At 55.6% G+C, this 13,132-nt stretch overlaps 1 protein-coding gene across 1 annotated transcript in view; it reads left to right on the top strand.

The window, feature by feature from the left end:
* Positions 1-12,651, top strand: part of NMNAT2 (nicotinamide nucleotide adenylyltransferase 2) — a 29,623-nt gene extending 16,972 nt beyond the window's left edge. The window contains exons 2-11 of the mRNA XM_063345182.1: positions 2,267-2,355; positions 3,076-3,143; positions 3,861-3,939; positions 5,052-5,181; positions 5,845-5,925; positions 6,041-6,085; positions 7,377-7,453; positions 9,012-9,113; positions 9,331-9,398; positions 9,538-12,651. Coding sequence (XP_063201252.1) covers positions 2,267-2,355; positions 3,076-3,143; positions 3,861-3,939; positions 5,052-5,181; positions 5,845-5,925; positions 6,041-6,085; positions 7,377-7,453; positions 9,012-9,113; positions 9,331-9,398; positions 9,538-9,640 — 842 coding nt within the window. The 3' untranslated portion in view covers positions 9,641-12,651. The remainder of the gene's footprint in view (positions 1-2,266; positions 2,356-3,075; positions 3,144-3,860; positions 3,940-5,051; positions 5,182-5,844; positions 5,926-6,040; positions 6,086-7,376; positions 7,454-9,011; positions 9,114-9,330; positions 9,399-9,537) is intronic.
* Positions 12,652-13,132: the final 481 nt, after the last annotated feature.

Raw genomic sequence — 13,132 nt, 5'->3', positions numbered from 1 at the left:
AAAGTGCTCACTCCTTGTCCATCACAAGCCATTGCAAGGGAGCTCTAAAATAATTGTGAAGCCGAATTTTACCCTGAGGCGGAGCAGGAGCAAGGGCACGGGAGCTGAAGGGATGCCCTGCCAGGAGAACAGGCCTTTCCTGAACCACGCAACGCCATCCACAGCAGCTAGATGGATCATTTGACCGGGAACCTGCAGGAAAAACCGCAGCCATCGATGTGCCCACAGAAATCCCCTTTCCCCACACCTGGACGTGCCAAGCCATGCTCTCTCCTGCCTGTGGCACCGAACCGTGGCCCGAGGCTCAGCTGCCGCTCCCACGTCCTCCGACCCAACCAGGTTACCCTCATGCCACCAGCGGGTGTGAAAAATTTCATTTTCAGAATTTTCAACCATCAGCAGGACAACAAGGTTTTTCTGTTGCCGCTAAAATCCCAGGAGCCCCTGTTCACCGCAGCAGCTCCAGAAGATAGAGCAGGGTCCCCCCGTCCGCCCCCGGTCTCCCTTACACCCAGCACGATCGTGCTTGCGTCTGGCAAATGCCGACTGTTCTCCTTCCCCTCTTTTTTTTTTTTCCCTATTTCTCTTTGGGAAATGGGAACGTGTCTGCCTTGGTGTTGATGGGTCTGTAGGGTGGGTCTCCAGCCCCACCAGCTGATGCCGTGTTGAGCGGCCGGGGTGGGGGAACGCAGATGGCAGGAGCCAGCTTTGCTGCTTATCTACGGGCATAACGGAGCTGTACCACTGAGGGAGGCGCGAGCCATCCCACGCAGGCTGGAGAGCTTTGCAGCAGCGCGAGTGGGTGCCAGCCGGGACCGGGTGCAGGATGGGGGGAGGAAGGCTCCAGCAAGTGCCTCCCCACCGCCGCTGCAGGGAGGACCCCAGCCCTTGGGGCAGGGCTGCTCCCTATCCCCCGGGGAAATGCCAGTGGCTGGAGCAGGGTGCCTGTAGGACACAATGCAGAGTGACGCCTCAGGACGGCTGATGGATCCTGAAGTCACCTTAGCTTCAGAAATGCTTGTTTTCTTTGCAAAAGCAAAATATTTTCTAGATCTTCCCCTTGCAAAAAAAAAGAAGCACTTTCTAATGACTCATCAATCTCATCTCCCTTTTTGCTTTTACCTTTTCTATCATTTCTTTTTTTTCTTTCTGCTGCCTCAGTAGCCGGGGAGGGCACTGCTGCTCTGCGTGCTCCCCAGCCACCTCCCCACCCCCAGCAGAGGAACAGGGCCAGCCCCACCGTAGCCCCCACCACCACTGCCACCCTGCCCACGCTCGCACCCCCAGCCTCCTCCCTCCTCGCTTCCTGCCGGGCTGCCACCCCATCCAGGAGCCGTGGGGCCTGCCCAGGTGCAGCATGCCCGGGGACAAGGCAATGGCAACACACCCAGTGGGAGAGCTCGAGCATAAAAGGGTGCAAAAGCTGCAAAACCTTGTGGGGGAAGGAGGTATTGCTGCTGCAGCATGAAAAGATGGGGCTTTCCATCTCCAGAGTGGATAAGAAACCAGCTTTCCTTCTCTGAGAGCACCTTCAGAAAAGCATCAGAATGTGTGTGCTCCGGGGAGGGTGTCAGACGTGGCACAGGAGCCCACAGCAGTTTAGTGACTCTTCGCCAGCATTTTTGTCCCTGAACATCATTTTTTTTGGAAATACCAGCCCGAGACGGCTCATTGGGCTGGAGGGACTCTGGCAAGGCTCTTGGCGTGGTGGGACATGGGCAATACATGGCATTGACACGGGGAGGGAGTGGCGGAAGAGCCATGCGGCTGCCGAGGGACCGGCTGGGGCACGGGTGGTGGGCGCCACGGGAAGGGGACCCAGGAAAAGGCCCAGGGATGATGCAGCTGGCATTTAATAGCACGTGTTGGGGTGAGCAGCAAGAATTTGAGCGAGAAAGGGTTGAGGGCGAGGGACCCCGGTGCATCAGCAGATAACAGCATCGCTGTGGCAGAGCTGCGGCAAAGATGGGTACAGTCCTACGGGGCATCAGTGAAGAGGTTTCTAGAAGTGGGGGTCATACTTGCCTTCACCCACCAAATACTCCTTCCTGGAAGGCTTGTGGCTCCCTGGGAAGGTCCATGCCCAGAATCACCAAGGATGGAAGCCTGCCCTTCCCTTGGTTGCCTTCCCCACCTGGCACTGCCCAAGCTGGGATGAGCCAGTCCACAGGTGTCAGGCAAAGACGGTGGGGAGCAGTGGGGAGTTGTGGGGTCGATGGGTCCAGCTGAATCCCCCTGCAACCTTTTCCTTGTCCTCCTCCTTCAGAGCGAGCCCGGGATTACCTGCACAAGACTGGGCGCTTCATCGTCATCGGTGGCATTGTCTCGCCCGTGCACGACTCCTACGGGAAGACGGTGGGTCGCCCCCATTTCCCCTTTCTTCATCATATGTCTGGTGGTGTCTCTAGCCAGGGTGGAGCACTGGGCAGTGCTGCCTGCACCTGTGGTCCTCTCAGGGACCTCCTCTACCCAGGGCAGCCCCTGACCATGGGAAAGTCTCCGAGAGGATGGAGCAGACAAACCCACTTGCTCTTTAGATAAAAACTGCAGCGAGACCCAGCCAAAATACCAGACAGCAAAGAGAAATGTTCTCATCCAAAATGCGGGTGGTCATCTTGTTTGGTTGGGTTTTCATGGGGATTTTTTTTTGTTTGAATGATTTCAAAGCCAATTTTATTGTGGGGATAGCAACGATGCAAGCAGGGACATTTAAAAGTACGTTCTGATGGGGGGAAAAATTCCAAATTAGGAGAGGAAAGGATTTCATCTTCTCCTGAAAGCTGGAGAAATTTCACTGAGAAACCGCCATCCCCAGATCTGGCCCTACTGCAGCACAGGGCTGAGAGTAGCGGTGTTGGACCGATTTGTTAACCACGGCTGAAGCGAGGCAGGGACTCTTCTCCTCCAGCAAACAGGAGCTCAAATAACTTTTCGCGGGCAGGAATGAATCCTTCTGGCCTGTCTCATCTGCACAAGCCCAGTGCTCTGCCATGGGAAGATTCACAAGCCCAAGCTGGCCAGGGCATGACACTTGCCTCCTCCCCATAACTGCTCCTCCATCACCCTCTCTTGCAGGGTCTTGTCTCAAGCTGGCACCGCCTGACCATGTGCCAACTGGCCGTCCAGTCCTCCGACTGGATCAGGTGAGTGGCCGAGCCCGCACTTGCCGCAGCACCGGCCCCGTTGTGCCAAAGCCCCACATGCAAAGCCCAGCTCCTCTGCACAGCACCTGGGCTGCAGCTCCCCGGAGTGGAGATGCCACCCGCTGCCAGAGCTTCAGGGTGGACTTTCTCCTCTCCCAACCAAAGTTAACCAAAGCTTGATTGAAAACCAGAGGCCTTCCTCTCCTGGTCCAGCAGACAATCCAAGGGGGCCCTTTGGCTTCACGGGGTCTTGCAAGCCCCCCGCTGAGTCTATGGTATCCAGGTGAAGCCCGTATTCACACAGCCCATCCCAGGCTTGTGCCATGGCACCTTCCCTTTCTGCACCTGCAACACCAGCCCATGGACTCTCCCCTTCCCAGCATCACCACGTGGTGTCTGGCAGCTGAGGTGGGACCAGAAACATCTCTGGGTTGCCCTCAGGAAGCAGGGTAATAACACGTGCAGATACATCCAAGCCAAATGAAAGCTGGTTAGTTGGGTACCAAGAGCGGAAAGGCGTCCAGGAACACATTCAGGCCCCCAAAGCTATTAGGGAGAGCTGGGTGGAAGGGCTGGAGAAAGGTCATGGTCCATGACAGAGCTGGGGGGGTGATGTGGCTGTTCCCAGTACTGCTGGCCAAGCCGGTGGGGAGGAGGTAAAGCGGTCAGGAGGTCCAGGCAGTGGCCAACACTGTTGCCTTGCTGTGCTCCCCACAGGGTGGACCCCTGGGAGTGCTACCAGGACACCTGGCAGACCACCTGCAGCGTGCTGGAACACCACCGTGACCTGATGAAGGTGAGTCAGCCCCTGCGCACCTGGGGTGAGGGCACGGGGAGAGCACAGGAGTGGGGTTGCTCTTGCACCAGCACATGGATATCAACAGCCAAAACATGGCTGGGACAGACAGAGAGAAGACGTGCAGGAATGTCCTGACCTGGAAGAGGTGTGAGATACCTTGTCACAGCCGCTTTGAGCTCCTTGACCTGATGGCAAAAGCAAACGGAGCCCTCCAGCCAGCACCAGCAGCCGTCCCAGTCCCACAAGTGCCAGGAGAGGCGCAGGGGTGAAGGAAGGGGTGGGAATAAGCCAAATCGTTGATGCCGACCACTTGCTCCATCCCGAGAGGAAGGAGGTGGATGGGTGTCCCTGGTCACCAGCTGAGCCAAGCTGGGAAGTCCCCAGGGAGCACAAAACCCGGGAGGAAAAGTCTCTTTAAAGCCCTGGCAGGTTCTGAGGGCCAAAAAGGAAGGTGACTGCCCTCAGGTGACCTCAGGGAGGGCACAGCTGCTGCCAACACTTGGATATAGCGAGCAAGGCGAGGGTGGGAAACCAATAAAACAGCATCATACGAGCTCATGGGCAGCCCGGAGAGGAGGTGCAGAAGCAGCATTAAGCACCCTGGCAGCATGTCCAGCGCACCCAGGGACCATGGTGGTGAAGCTAGGGAGCCCCTGGGGATGCCGTGCTTCTCCTGCAGGGCCTGGGGGAGGAGATGAGAGCATGTCTGCTCCCGGGGTAGGGTGTAAACTCCTGGCTTTGCACCACTAATTCATCAGCTGCTGTATTTTCATTTACTCATCAGAATTGATGAGCACCCCAGGAGACGGGGGCGATGCCTGCCTGCTGGTAGCATGGCTGCAGCCCTGCCAGCCTCATGAGTCCCCACAAAAATTTAATCCCACAGTCCCCAGCCTTAATTGTAAGTTGTTATCCATGGAGTCCTGCTAGCCCCAGGCCCATCCGTTGAGGTCGGCTGGGACCAGGGATCCCAATGCGAGCCTGGATGTGCCTGTCACTGAAGATAGCCTTCAGCCTGAGACACCAAGTCTTGATACGGGGGTTGTAAAGGTTTTGGGAGGCAACTGTGGTGAAGGCACTGGTCCAGCTACTTCTCTTTCTCCTTGCAGAGAGTGACTGGCTGCATCCTCTCCAACGTCAACACCCCCTCCATCACCCCCGTGATCGGCCAGCCCCAGAATGAGTCCTCGCAGACCATCTACCAGAACAACAACAACGTCTCCAACAAGCCCACCGCGGGTAGGCAGCAGCAGGGTAGGGACGAGGGAGATGACCACCCACCCCTCACCTCACAGCCGCGACCGCTGAGTGTTAGGAATGGTGCTCCATCATCTTATTTTTGGGCCAGGACTGCTTGTCAGGCTCCACACACCAAGCCCAGGGGATCCGATGCCAGGGAGGGGAGCAGGAGTAGCATCCGCCACAGCGAGGGGAACCAAGAGCACATTAAAATGTCAGCGAAATCACACTGGACTTCAGCTGGACGATGTCCAGGCAGTGAGAGCAGCTAAGAGAAAGGGTATCTGGTACCTGTGGGGTGTGTGCGAGGGATGAGCTGGCAGGAGAAGTGGTGCAGCTGGATCCCACACAAGCCATCAGGATGTGGGACACGGAGGTATTAGCTGGGGAGACGAGTGCGGATTACTTAAATCCCATAAAAACAAACATCTTGTGATTGTTATTTTTTTTTTTAGTGATTTTAGCTGTCCAGCTGGTCCCTTCAAGGCACAGCGTGGTGCTCTTGGGAGTTGAAGACCACAAGAGGCAGCAGTAGGGAGATGTAGAGAGTGGTTCTTGCACTCAGATACAGGAGCCCTTCGCAGGACCGGGGTGGCCGAAGCAGTCACGTGGGTTGCTTGCGCAGCCTCTCTCCTATTAATTTTCCTCCTTCTTCGCCTTTAGCAAAGATCCTGGGGAAGGTGGGAGAAAGCCTGAGCCGGATTTGCTGCGTTCGCCCACCAATGGAGCGCTTCACCTTTGTGGGTAAGTAGAGGAAAGCCCCAGCGTCACCTCGGCTCCGGCGCCAGCCCCCAAACTTTCTCCCAGTCCCCTCTCCCAGGCTGGGCACCAGCATCTCTGTTTTGCTTCCCTTCCCCAGATGAAAATGCCAACTTGGGGACAGTGATGAGATACGAGGAGATCGGTGAGTACGCAGCCCCCTCCGTGTTGCTCCGGCCCCTCTGGGCCGGCGCTGAGGTGGCTCGGGAGCAGCTGCACGACAGGTCCCGTGGCGAGTGAAGGATGCAGGATCATCTCACCCCCGTGCCAGCTCTCGGAGATCAGGGGTGAAACAGGAGCACCACTAAACTGGCCTGAGCCCATTCCCCTTGGCAGACAAGCAGCCTGAAATAAGGGACTGAGAAGTGGAGACCCGGCCCTGCCATGGCATCATGCTTTGAAAATCACCCCGAGTGCCCTGGAACTTGCCCTGCCATGGTGGTGTCACCCCCACACTCGCGTTGCCTGCAGCCCTGCAGAGCTTTGCGCGCAGCAGCAGGAGGGGGTTCAGGTGCCCGACCAGCCACCGTGCCCCTTTCTCCAAAGCCTTGTAGGGTTTTAGACCCATTGGGCTGCCACACACAGCACCACCGCACATCACCCAGCGCTCTGCACAGCGAGCCCGCTGCTATTTTTCAGACCCGTTTCACCGTCTATCTATCTCACACCCAGCCTGGTACAACACCCAGCCTGGCACCGGCACCTGGCTTTGGCCACCTGGAAATGCCAACCGGGGAGCCACCTTCCCATGCAGCTGCCTCTCCCCACCCCTGCAGGCGAGTTTATGGCTCTCCTCTGCTGCTTGTGCAAATAAATTAGTCTTTACAGGCCTGACAGAGCAGAAAGCTCCTTCCCACAGCACCACTTTCTTGCTGAGCAGCAAAGCCAACCCTCCAAGCAGGCTGTCAGTAAGCACCAGTCCCAACGTGAGGAGAAAAAGGGAGGACATGGAAGTCCTCCAAGATGAGCAAGGAAAACCTCTGTTGCTTTGCTAAAGCAAACACAGCTGCGCCCAGCCCAGGGCTCTGCGCAGTCCCCCAGGCTCTCCCCTTTGCCCCGTGGCTGGAGCCCCTGCAGGAGACCTTGAAGCGATTGTGGGTGCCCATAGCACGGAGAAACGACTCCCTTCGCTGGGGATACACCACCTGCAGGGCTGGAGCACAGCTGCAGTTGAACAGCACGTAGCAGTGCTGATGACAACCCAGCCACATGGGAGGGGAGCTGAAATAAAGCAGGCTAAGGGGTATTTGATGTTTGGCACCAGTAGGGATGTGAGAAGGAATATGGGATCTTTAGCAGGACTTGTTTTGGTGGGGGAGGTCTGTGCAGAATAGGAGCAGTGCAATGGGATGGCGGGGGGCTGGGAGGGGTGGGGGGGGAAGCATTGCCTGCCCCATTTGCTCTCACCTCTGAGCTTCTCTTCTTCTTTTCTTCAGAGCTGCGCATCTTACTGCTCTGCGGCAGTGACCTGCTGGAGTCCTTCTGCATCCCTGGTCTCTGGAACGAGGCAGACGTGAGTCACCACCACTGGGCACCTCTCCATGCTCCTCTTCCCTGGGCTCCCTTCCTCCTCCTCTGCTTCCCACACCCAGCGCTCCTGGGAGCCACAAGTCCCTTGGGATGGCAGGAGCTGTGCCCACCATCCCCCACTGCCTCCTCCATCCCAACCCTGACCCTCACTTTCCCTACACGTGGGCAGCCTGAGGGATGGGGTCTTCTGCTCCCAAGTCACCCACCCTGCCCAGGCTCCCCTTCCACAGACCCAAGCCCTGCTCCCACCCACCATTCACGCAGAAGTCACACAGGGTAACCCCGTTCCAAGGGATTTCCAAAGGCTGCGCTCCCACTCCTTGTCCCTTGGAAGGAGGCAGCATCAAGTAGGTGACAGTCGCAGCAGAGTGAGGTGTAGCGGTAGGAAATATTTACTAAAGTTGGCCAAACATTAGAAATTAAACACATTTACAGTCAAATCAACAGCTTTCACTTAACAAAAGACTTTTCCAGCAACGTGGGGTACCCAAGTACCCATCTTTACAAAGACCAAGAAGTAAAACCATCTTGATTCCTCAGCCAGGTGATGCCTGTCGCCAGCTCACAGCTGACACTATCCCATCCCAGCACCTTCACTGCCACAACTCAAACAGACAAAACCCACTGCCCGCCTCTCTGTGCCCCGCCGTTAGTGAAGGACTGCAGCAGGACACCCGGCATGCTGGACACTGCGGTGCCTGACCGAGGAAGCCACATTTTCACAGGGGGACACCAGCCCTCGAGAAGGGCTGGGTTACTGACCTGCACGCTGCTCCCGGCAGTCAGAGCGGTGCTGGCCGCGGGAGCTCACCTGGCTCTTTGCTGAAATCAGGCAATCAACACAGCCCCCCTCCTCCTTGAGCCTCTCAACCATTTCTAAAATCAGTTACCACGTCTTCAATCCTAAGTTTTTTAAAACAATTAGCTGGCAGATATCTCCTCTGAAAGGCTGCAAAGTCTGAGATGAGGCAAGTCTTGAAGGCCAGCACAAACGATGCAGAAATTGGATGTAAAAGCACAGGCAGAGGAGGCATTCTGCACCAGCACCACCTCCCGGGCTCCTGCTGCCTGAATTTGCTGACCCAGAGCTCTTTTGGATGAGCCTGGTTTGTCTCATCTGAGGTGGCTGTGAGCAGTGGGACCGATGGCCCATGTGGTGGCAAACTTGGCCACCAGCCTTGGTGCAAACAACCGTGGAAGATCAACCCTACAAGACATCTGTCAGGTCCAACACATCCATCCTTCTCAAAGCCTTACAGCAAGGCAGAGGTCACGTCAGGCATCTGCTTCTGCTTCCACCCTCCTTCTACCACAACAAGTCCTCCCAAAAGCCTAACCTTTTTATTTCATCCACTGTAGACCACTCACCACGCCTTGATAATTCCAAGTTTCTGCCAAAGGCTGTTGAGATACACTCAAATTCACTTTCTGGCTCCACCCAGACCATGGTCCAGCTTTTCATGGTACGGGGGGGTCGGCAGAGAGTGTCAGGTTTTGCATGGGGTGGTTATAAAGCTCTCTCCGTTTTGGGTTGCTCCTAGATGGAGGTGATTGTTGGGGAGTTTGGGATCGTGGTGGTGCCCCGGGATGGAGCAGACCCTGACCGGATCATGAACCATTCCTCCATACTTCGCAAGTACAAAGTAAGTGGATGCACATGTGGCCAGGGAAGGCTGCCAGAAGTCCCACAGCTCCCAGGGGAGCCCCTACGCCACAGGGCACAAAGTTTCTCCAGGCCAAATACTCTCAGCTTCTAGGTGGGATGGTCATGGGGCCACCATGCAGCAGATCCCCAAGGCTGGCAGGGCAGACACGCTTTCAGGCCATCCCTTCACTCCTCTCTTCCTCCTTCCCCTGCAGAACAACATCCTAGTGGTGAAGGACGACTCAAACCACCCCATGTCGGTTGTCAGCTCCACCAAAAGCAGGTGGGTGATGCAGGGGGACTCCTGCTAGGGGGCGGGGAGAGGGGTGTCCCCAACACACCCCTCCATTTGTAGGGACACCAAGGTGACCCCCGACCCCGACAAGCGGGCTCTGACCCCTTCTCTCCCCCTGTGCCCCCAGACTGGCCCTGCAGCATGGGGACGGACACGTCGTGGATTACCTCTGCCAGCCCGTCATCGACTACATCCTCAAGAGCCAGCTCTACATCAACGCCTCTGGCTAAGCGCCAGAGGTCTTGCAGCGAGACAGCCCTCATGTCCCGCCTGCCTACAGCTCTCCATCACTCTTTTCTCTCTCTCTCTCAGTCCGTGTCTCCATCTCTCTCCCCACCCCACGGCCTCCTGCCCATGTCTGTCTCTCACCCCCGGCGCCAGCGCTCCATCGTGCAGCAATGTCCAGGGAACTGCGGCACGGCCCCGAGGGGAACGGTTTGGTCTCTTTTTTCAGGGAACCACCCTCCCCCTCATAGGCGGGGAGGCAGAGGGGACCGGTAAAGAGCGATGTGCTCGGTGCGCTCGAGGGGAGGCAGCTCCGGCACCCCCCTCCCAGCATGTCACTGGGAAATGGCCCCCCCCGGTCCGTCCTCCCAGCATGCTCAGAGCAGGGGCTTCCTCTTCTGCATCATCTTACGGTACTTAAGCTCAATAAATCTAGGTGGACTCTTTTTTCTTAAATAGTTTTAGTGCGAGCCCTTTCGACCTCTCAACACGATGACCAGAGGAATCCTGGTTGGCAGCGGGTAGTTGTAACCCAACTGGATTGGTGCCCCACGGCAGGTAAACCTCCTCAGGCCAGCAGGAGGACAACTCAGCTAACAAAACTCTCCTCCTGGCCCTGAAAAGTCATGGCAAGCATTTCTGAGGGGGAGCAGGGGCCTTGGCAAGCATCGCTGCCAAAGCATTACTAGGGGGGGATGCCATGTCTCACCTTTCCTTGGCTGCAAGTCAATCCAACCCACCCCCTAGGCAAGTGGAGTTGGGGTGATATGGTTTAGTGGTGGTTTTTGTCAGAGTTAGGTTGATGGTTCTTTAGTGAGAATTCGCCCCAACCCTGGCTGATCTTTGTGGGGGCTGGGTCCATCCCCATCCTCTGGCCTCCGGATCTCCATTTCTGTCTGTAAACTTCCCCTTTCTCCCTCTGCTCCTCCCCTCTTCCTCTCCTTGAAGAGTTTATTAAATGCATGATACTTTCCCCCTCCCAAACCGGCTGTGGCTACTTTACACTTCCCTTGGGACATGCCAGGCTCCTGCTCTCCTGCCTGTGACGTGTCGTCAGGTGCCGGGGAAGGAGCCTAGGGGAGACATTTGCTTTAAAACCGGGGCAGGTAATACGTAGAAAAAGAAAATTATTTAAGTCTCGTGGAGACGAAAGTTGCTGAAGTGGGCCATTGTCCTGCTGAGCATCCCTAGGGTGCAAGGACCCTGCACAGCACCTGGGAAAGGTCACAGCCACAAGGAGGAAGGTACAGTCCTACTTTACTCCTCACCTTTTCCTCTCCCTCTGCTCCATCTAACCTTGTATCGCTTTGGGTGTAGCCCTGCTGCCTGTAGCTCCTGGGCATCTGCCCACTTCCCATGAATTTGGGCTAACTAGGCTGAGCCTAGAAGCCCCCACCAAGGCACAGCCACTGCTCATGCTGGTCCCCAGCAAGCGACGGTGTAGTGATGGGACACCCAAAGGCTGAGAGTCCTTCAGGGTGTTGCAGGGAAACATCTGAAATTACCTTTTTTTTTTTTTCTCCCTCCTTAAATGTCTATGAAGGGTCACAAGCTCCTCTAATGTAAGCTCCAAAAGTGGGAGCTCACATCTCACAAAGTTTGATGGCCTGCTGGATGCTGCTGGCAGCTCTGTAACAGCAAGCAGCTTTGGACAAAACAAGGTAGCCTACAGCCACAGGCTCCTTGTGGCGGGCAGGGGTTTGTGGGCCATAGCTAACGACTTCTCAAGGAGGGCACAGCCCTTCACAGAAGGGAAAGCAAGAGAGACAGAAGTGATGTCACCTGCCCATAGGCCAGAAGAGGTCTTTCCTTGCCAGGGATTTCCCTCTGCATGGAGAGGCTTGTTCAGGAACTGTGGTAAATTCGGCAGCTGAATCCCTCAGCACCACCTCTGGTATCTCCAGACAGGATCCCGTGGGGTGAGGAGATACAGAAATGCCAAAGCAGAGAGGGTAGGGAGAGCGTGCGAGACTGGGAGTGAAGGGACACCTCTTCTCCAGGGAGGTCTTCAGCCAGTTCGAGCTGCTCACCAACATTCTACTGAGCTCCTTAGCTAACACGCTGGGCGGGCAGGTGCCTGTGGTGGGACACCTCATCCATGAGACACCCAACGTAAGTAAGCCAGTAGCTAGACTCCTCTCCACCCATTGTCCTCACGTGTTCATGTGTTTCAACCTCTCCTCCCTCTCCAGCCCAACACAGAAGTTATTTCAGATAGCAGTCTCCTGTCCTGCCAGATGTCACCCATGTTTCTTAGCTCCAAGCCAGAGGACAAGAAGCAATGGTAGCAATCAGCCTCCAAAACACACACAGGGAGGGATTTTACCCTCCTGGGGAAGCGATGCTTCTTTGAAGGGTGAGGAAGGACAGTAGGTTTTAACTGAGGAAAAGACACAGGGAAAGAAAACAAAGGAGGTGGAGAAGGCAGGCGGGCAGCGTGTCCGAGAGCTGTCCCCGATCCTCCCTCCCTCAGGTATATGAGATGGGACGCGGGGGAAGCCAGACGGCTTCCCACCCCATCGCGGTTAGGACGGCATGCCTTAGAGACGTAGTTTCGTGGTACGGACGATGAGTATATTCTGTCTTACCTGCGCCTTCGTGTATCCGCTCAGTAAAACTCACAGCACGGGGGGGTGGGACAGGGGGTTTGTAACAGGTTGCTCAGCTCTGGGACTGGTTTGGAAAACGTCTTTGGGTGGGTATAGGAAAAAAAATACTAATAATCCCTGAAGAGCCATGAGACTGCCGGGGAGGTGAGGACCGGGGTTTCCAGGGTGCAGGGGAGGGTGGGAGGAAGCCTGTGGGTTTTGGTCTTTGAACCTCCACTTTTAAACAGTGCAATTTGCTGAAAGATAAGTGAACTTCAAACGCCTTTTGGAAACAAAAAAAATAATGGGGGGGAGGGAAAGGGGTTGAAGTTGCCATGCCACTGATTTCACCTTTGTCAAAAGTTTTGGAGCCTAATTTTTTTTTTCTTCTGTTGCTGTATGGAAAAGAACGGTCATTGACAAAAAAACTTTATCAGCAAAATGTTTAAATTATGTAATAAACAAAACAAAACAGAACATAGATGTTACTGGTGTCATTTCAAAACAGCCCCAAGACTGAATCGTCACAAAGAGCGCAAGCGGCTGCACTGCCAGGAGAACCGATGGCCAAACTCACGGGAAAGAGGGAGCTGGAGAAAATAAACCAGTCAGCAAGATCCAGACAAAAGTATTCCTTATTTATTGATGTCCTCCTTTTCAGAAAATGCAACTTGTGGAAAAATAAAGTCAGGTCCATAATACCTGTCCCTATGCTGTACAACGGGAGAAGGAGGACAAGCCAGAGGCAAGAATACATCTTGCTTAAATAAAAGTGTAAGGCAGACTTAGTACTTGGAATATCCTTATCGAGCAAAAGCATCGCTGCCGCTTTATCAGATAACCAGAGCTAACGAGGGGTGAGCAGGTCCCCCATAGTGTCCTCCTCCGTCCAGGACCTCCTCTTTCACC

The sequence above is a fragment of the Chroicocephalus ridibundus genome, chromosome 8, assembly GCF_963924245.1.
Source record: "Chroicocephalus ridibundus chromosome 8, bChrRid1.1, whole genome shotgun sequence".
In the NCBI taxonomy this organism is placed as follows: Eukaryota; Metazoa; Chordata; class Aves; order Charadriiformes; family Laridae; genus Chroicocephalus; species Chroicocephalus ridibundus.
The sequence above is the reverse complement of the archived record's forward strand: the minus strand, read 5'-3'. Positions and strand labels throughout refer to the sequence as shown.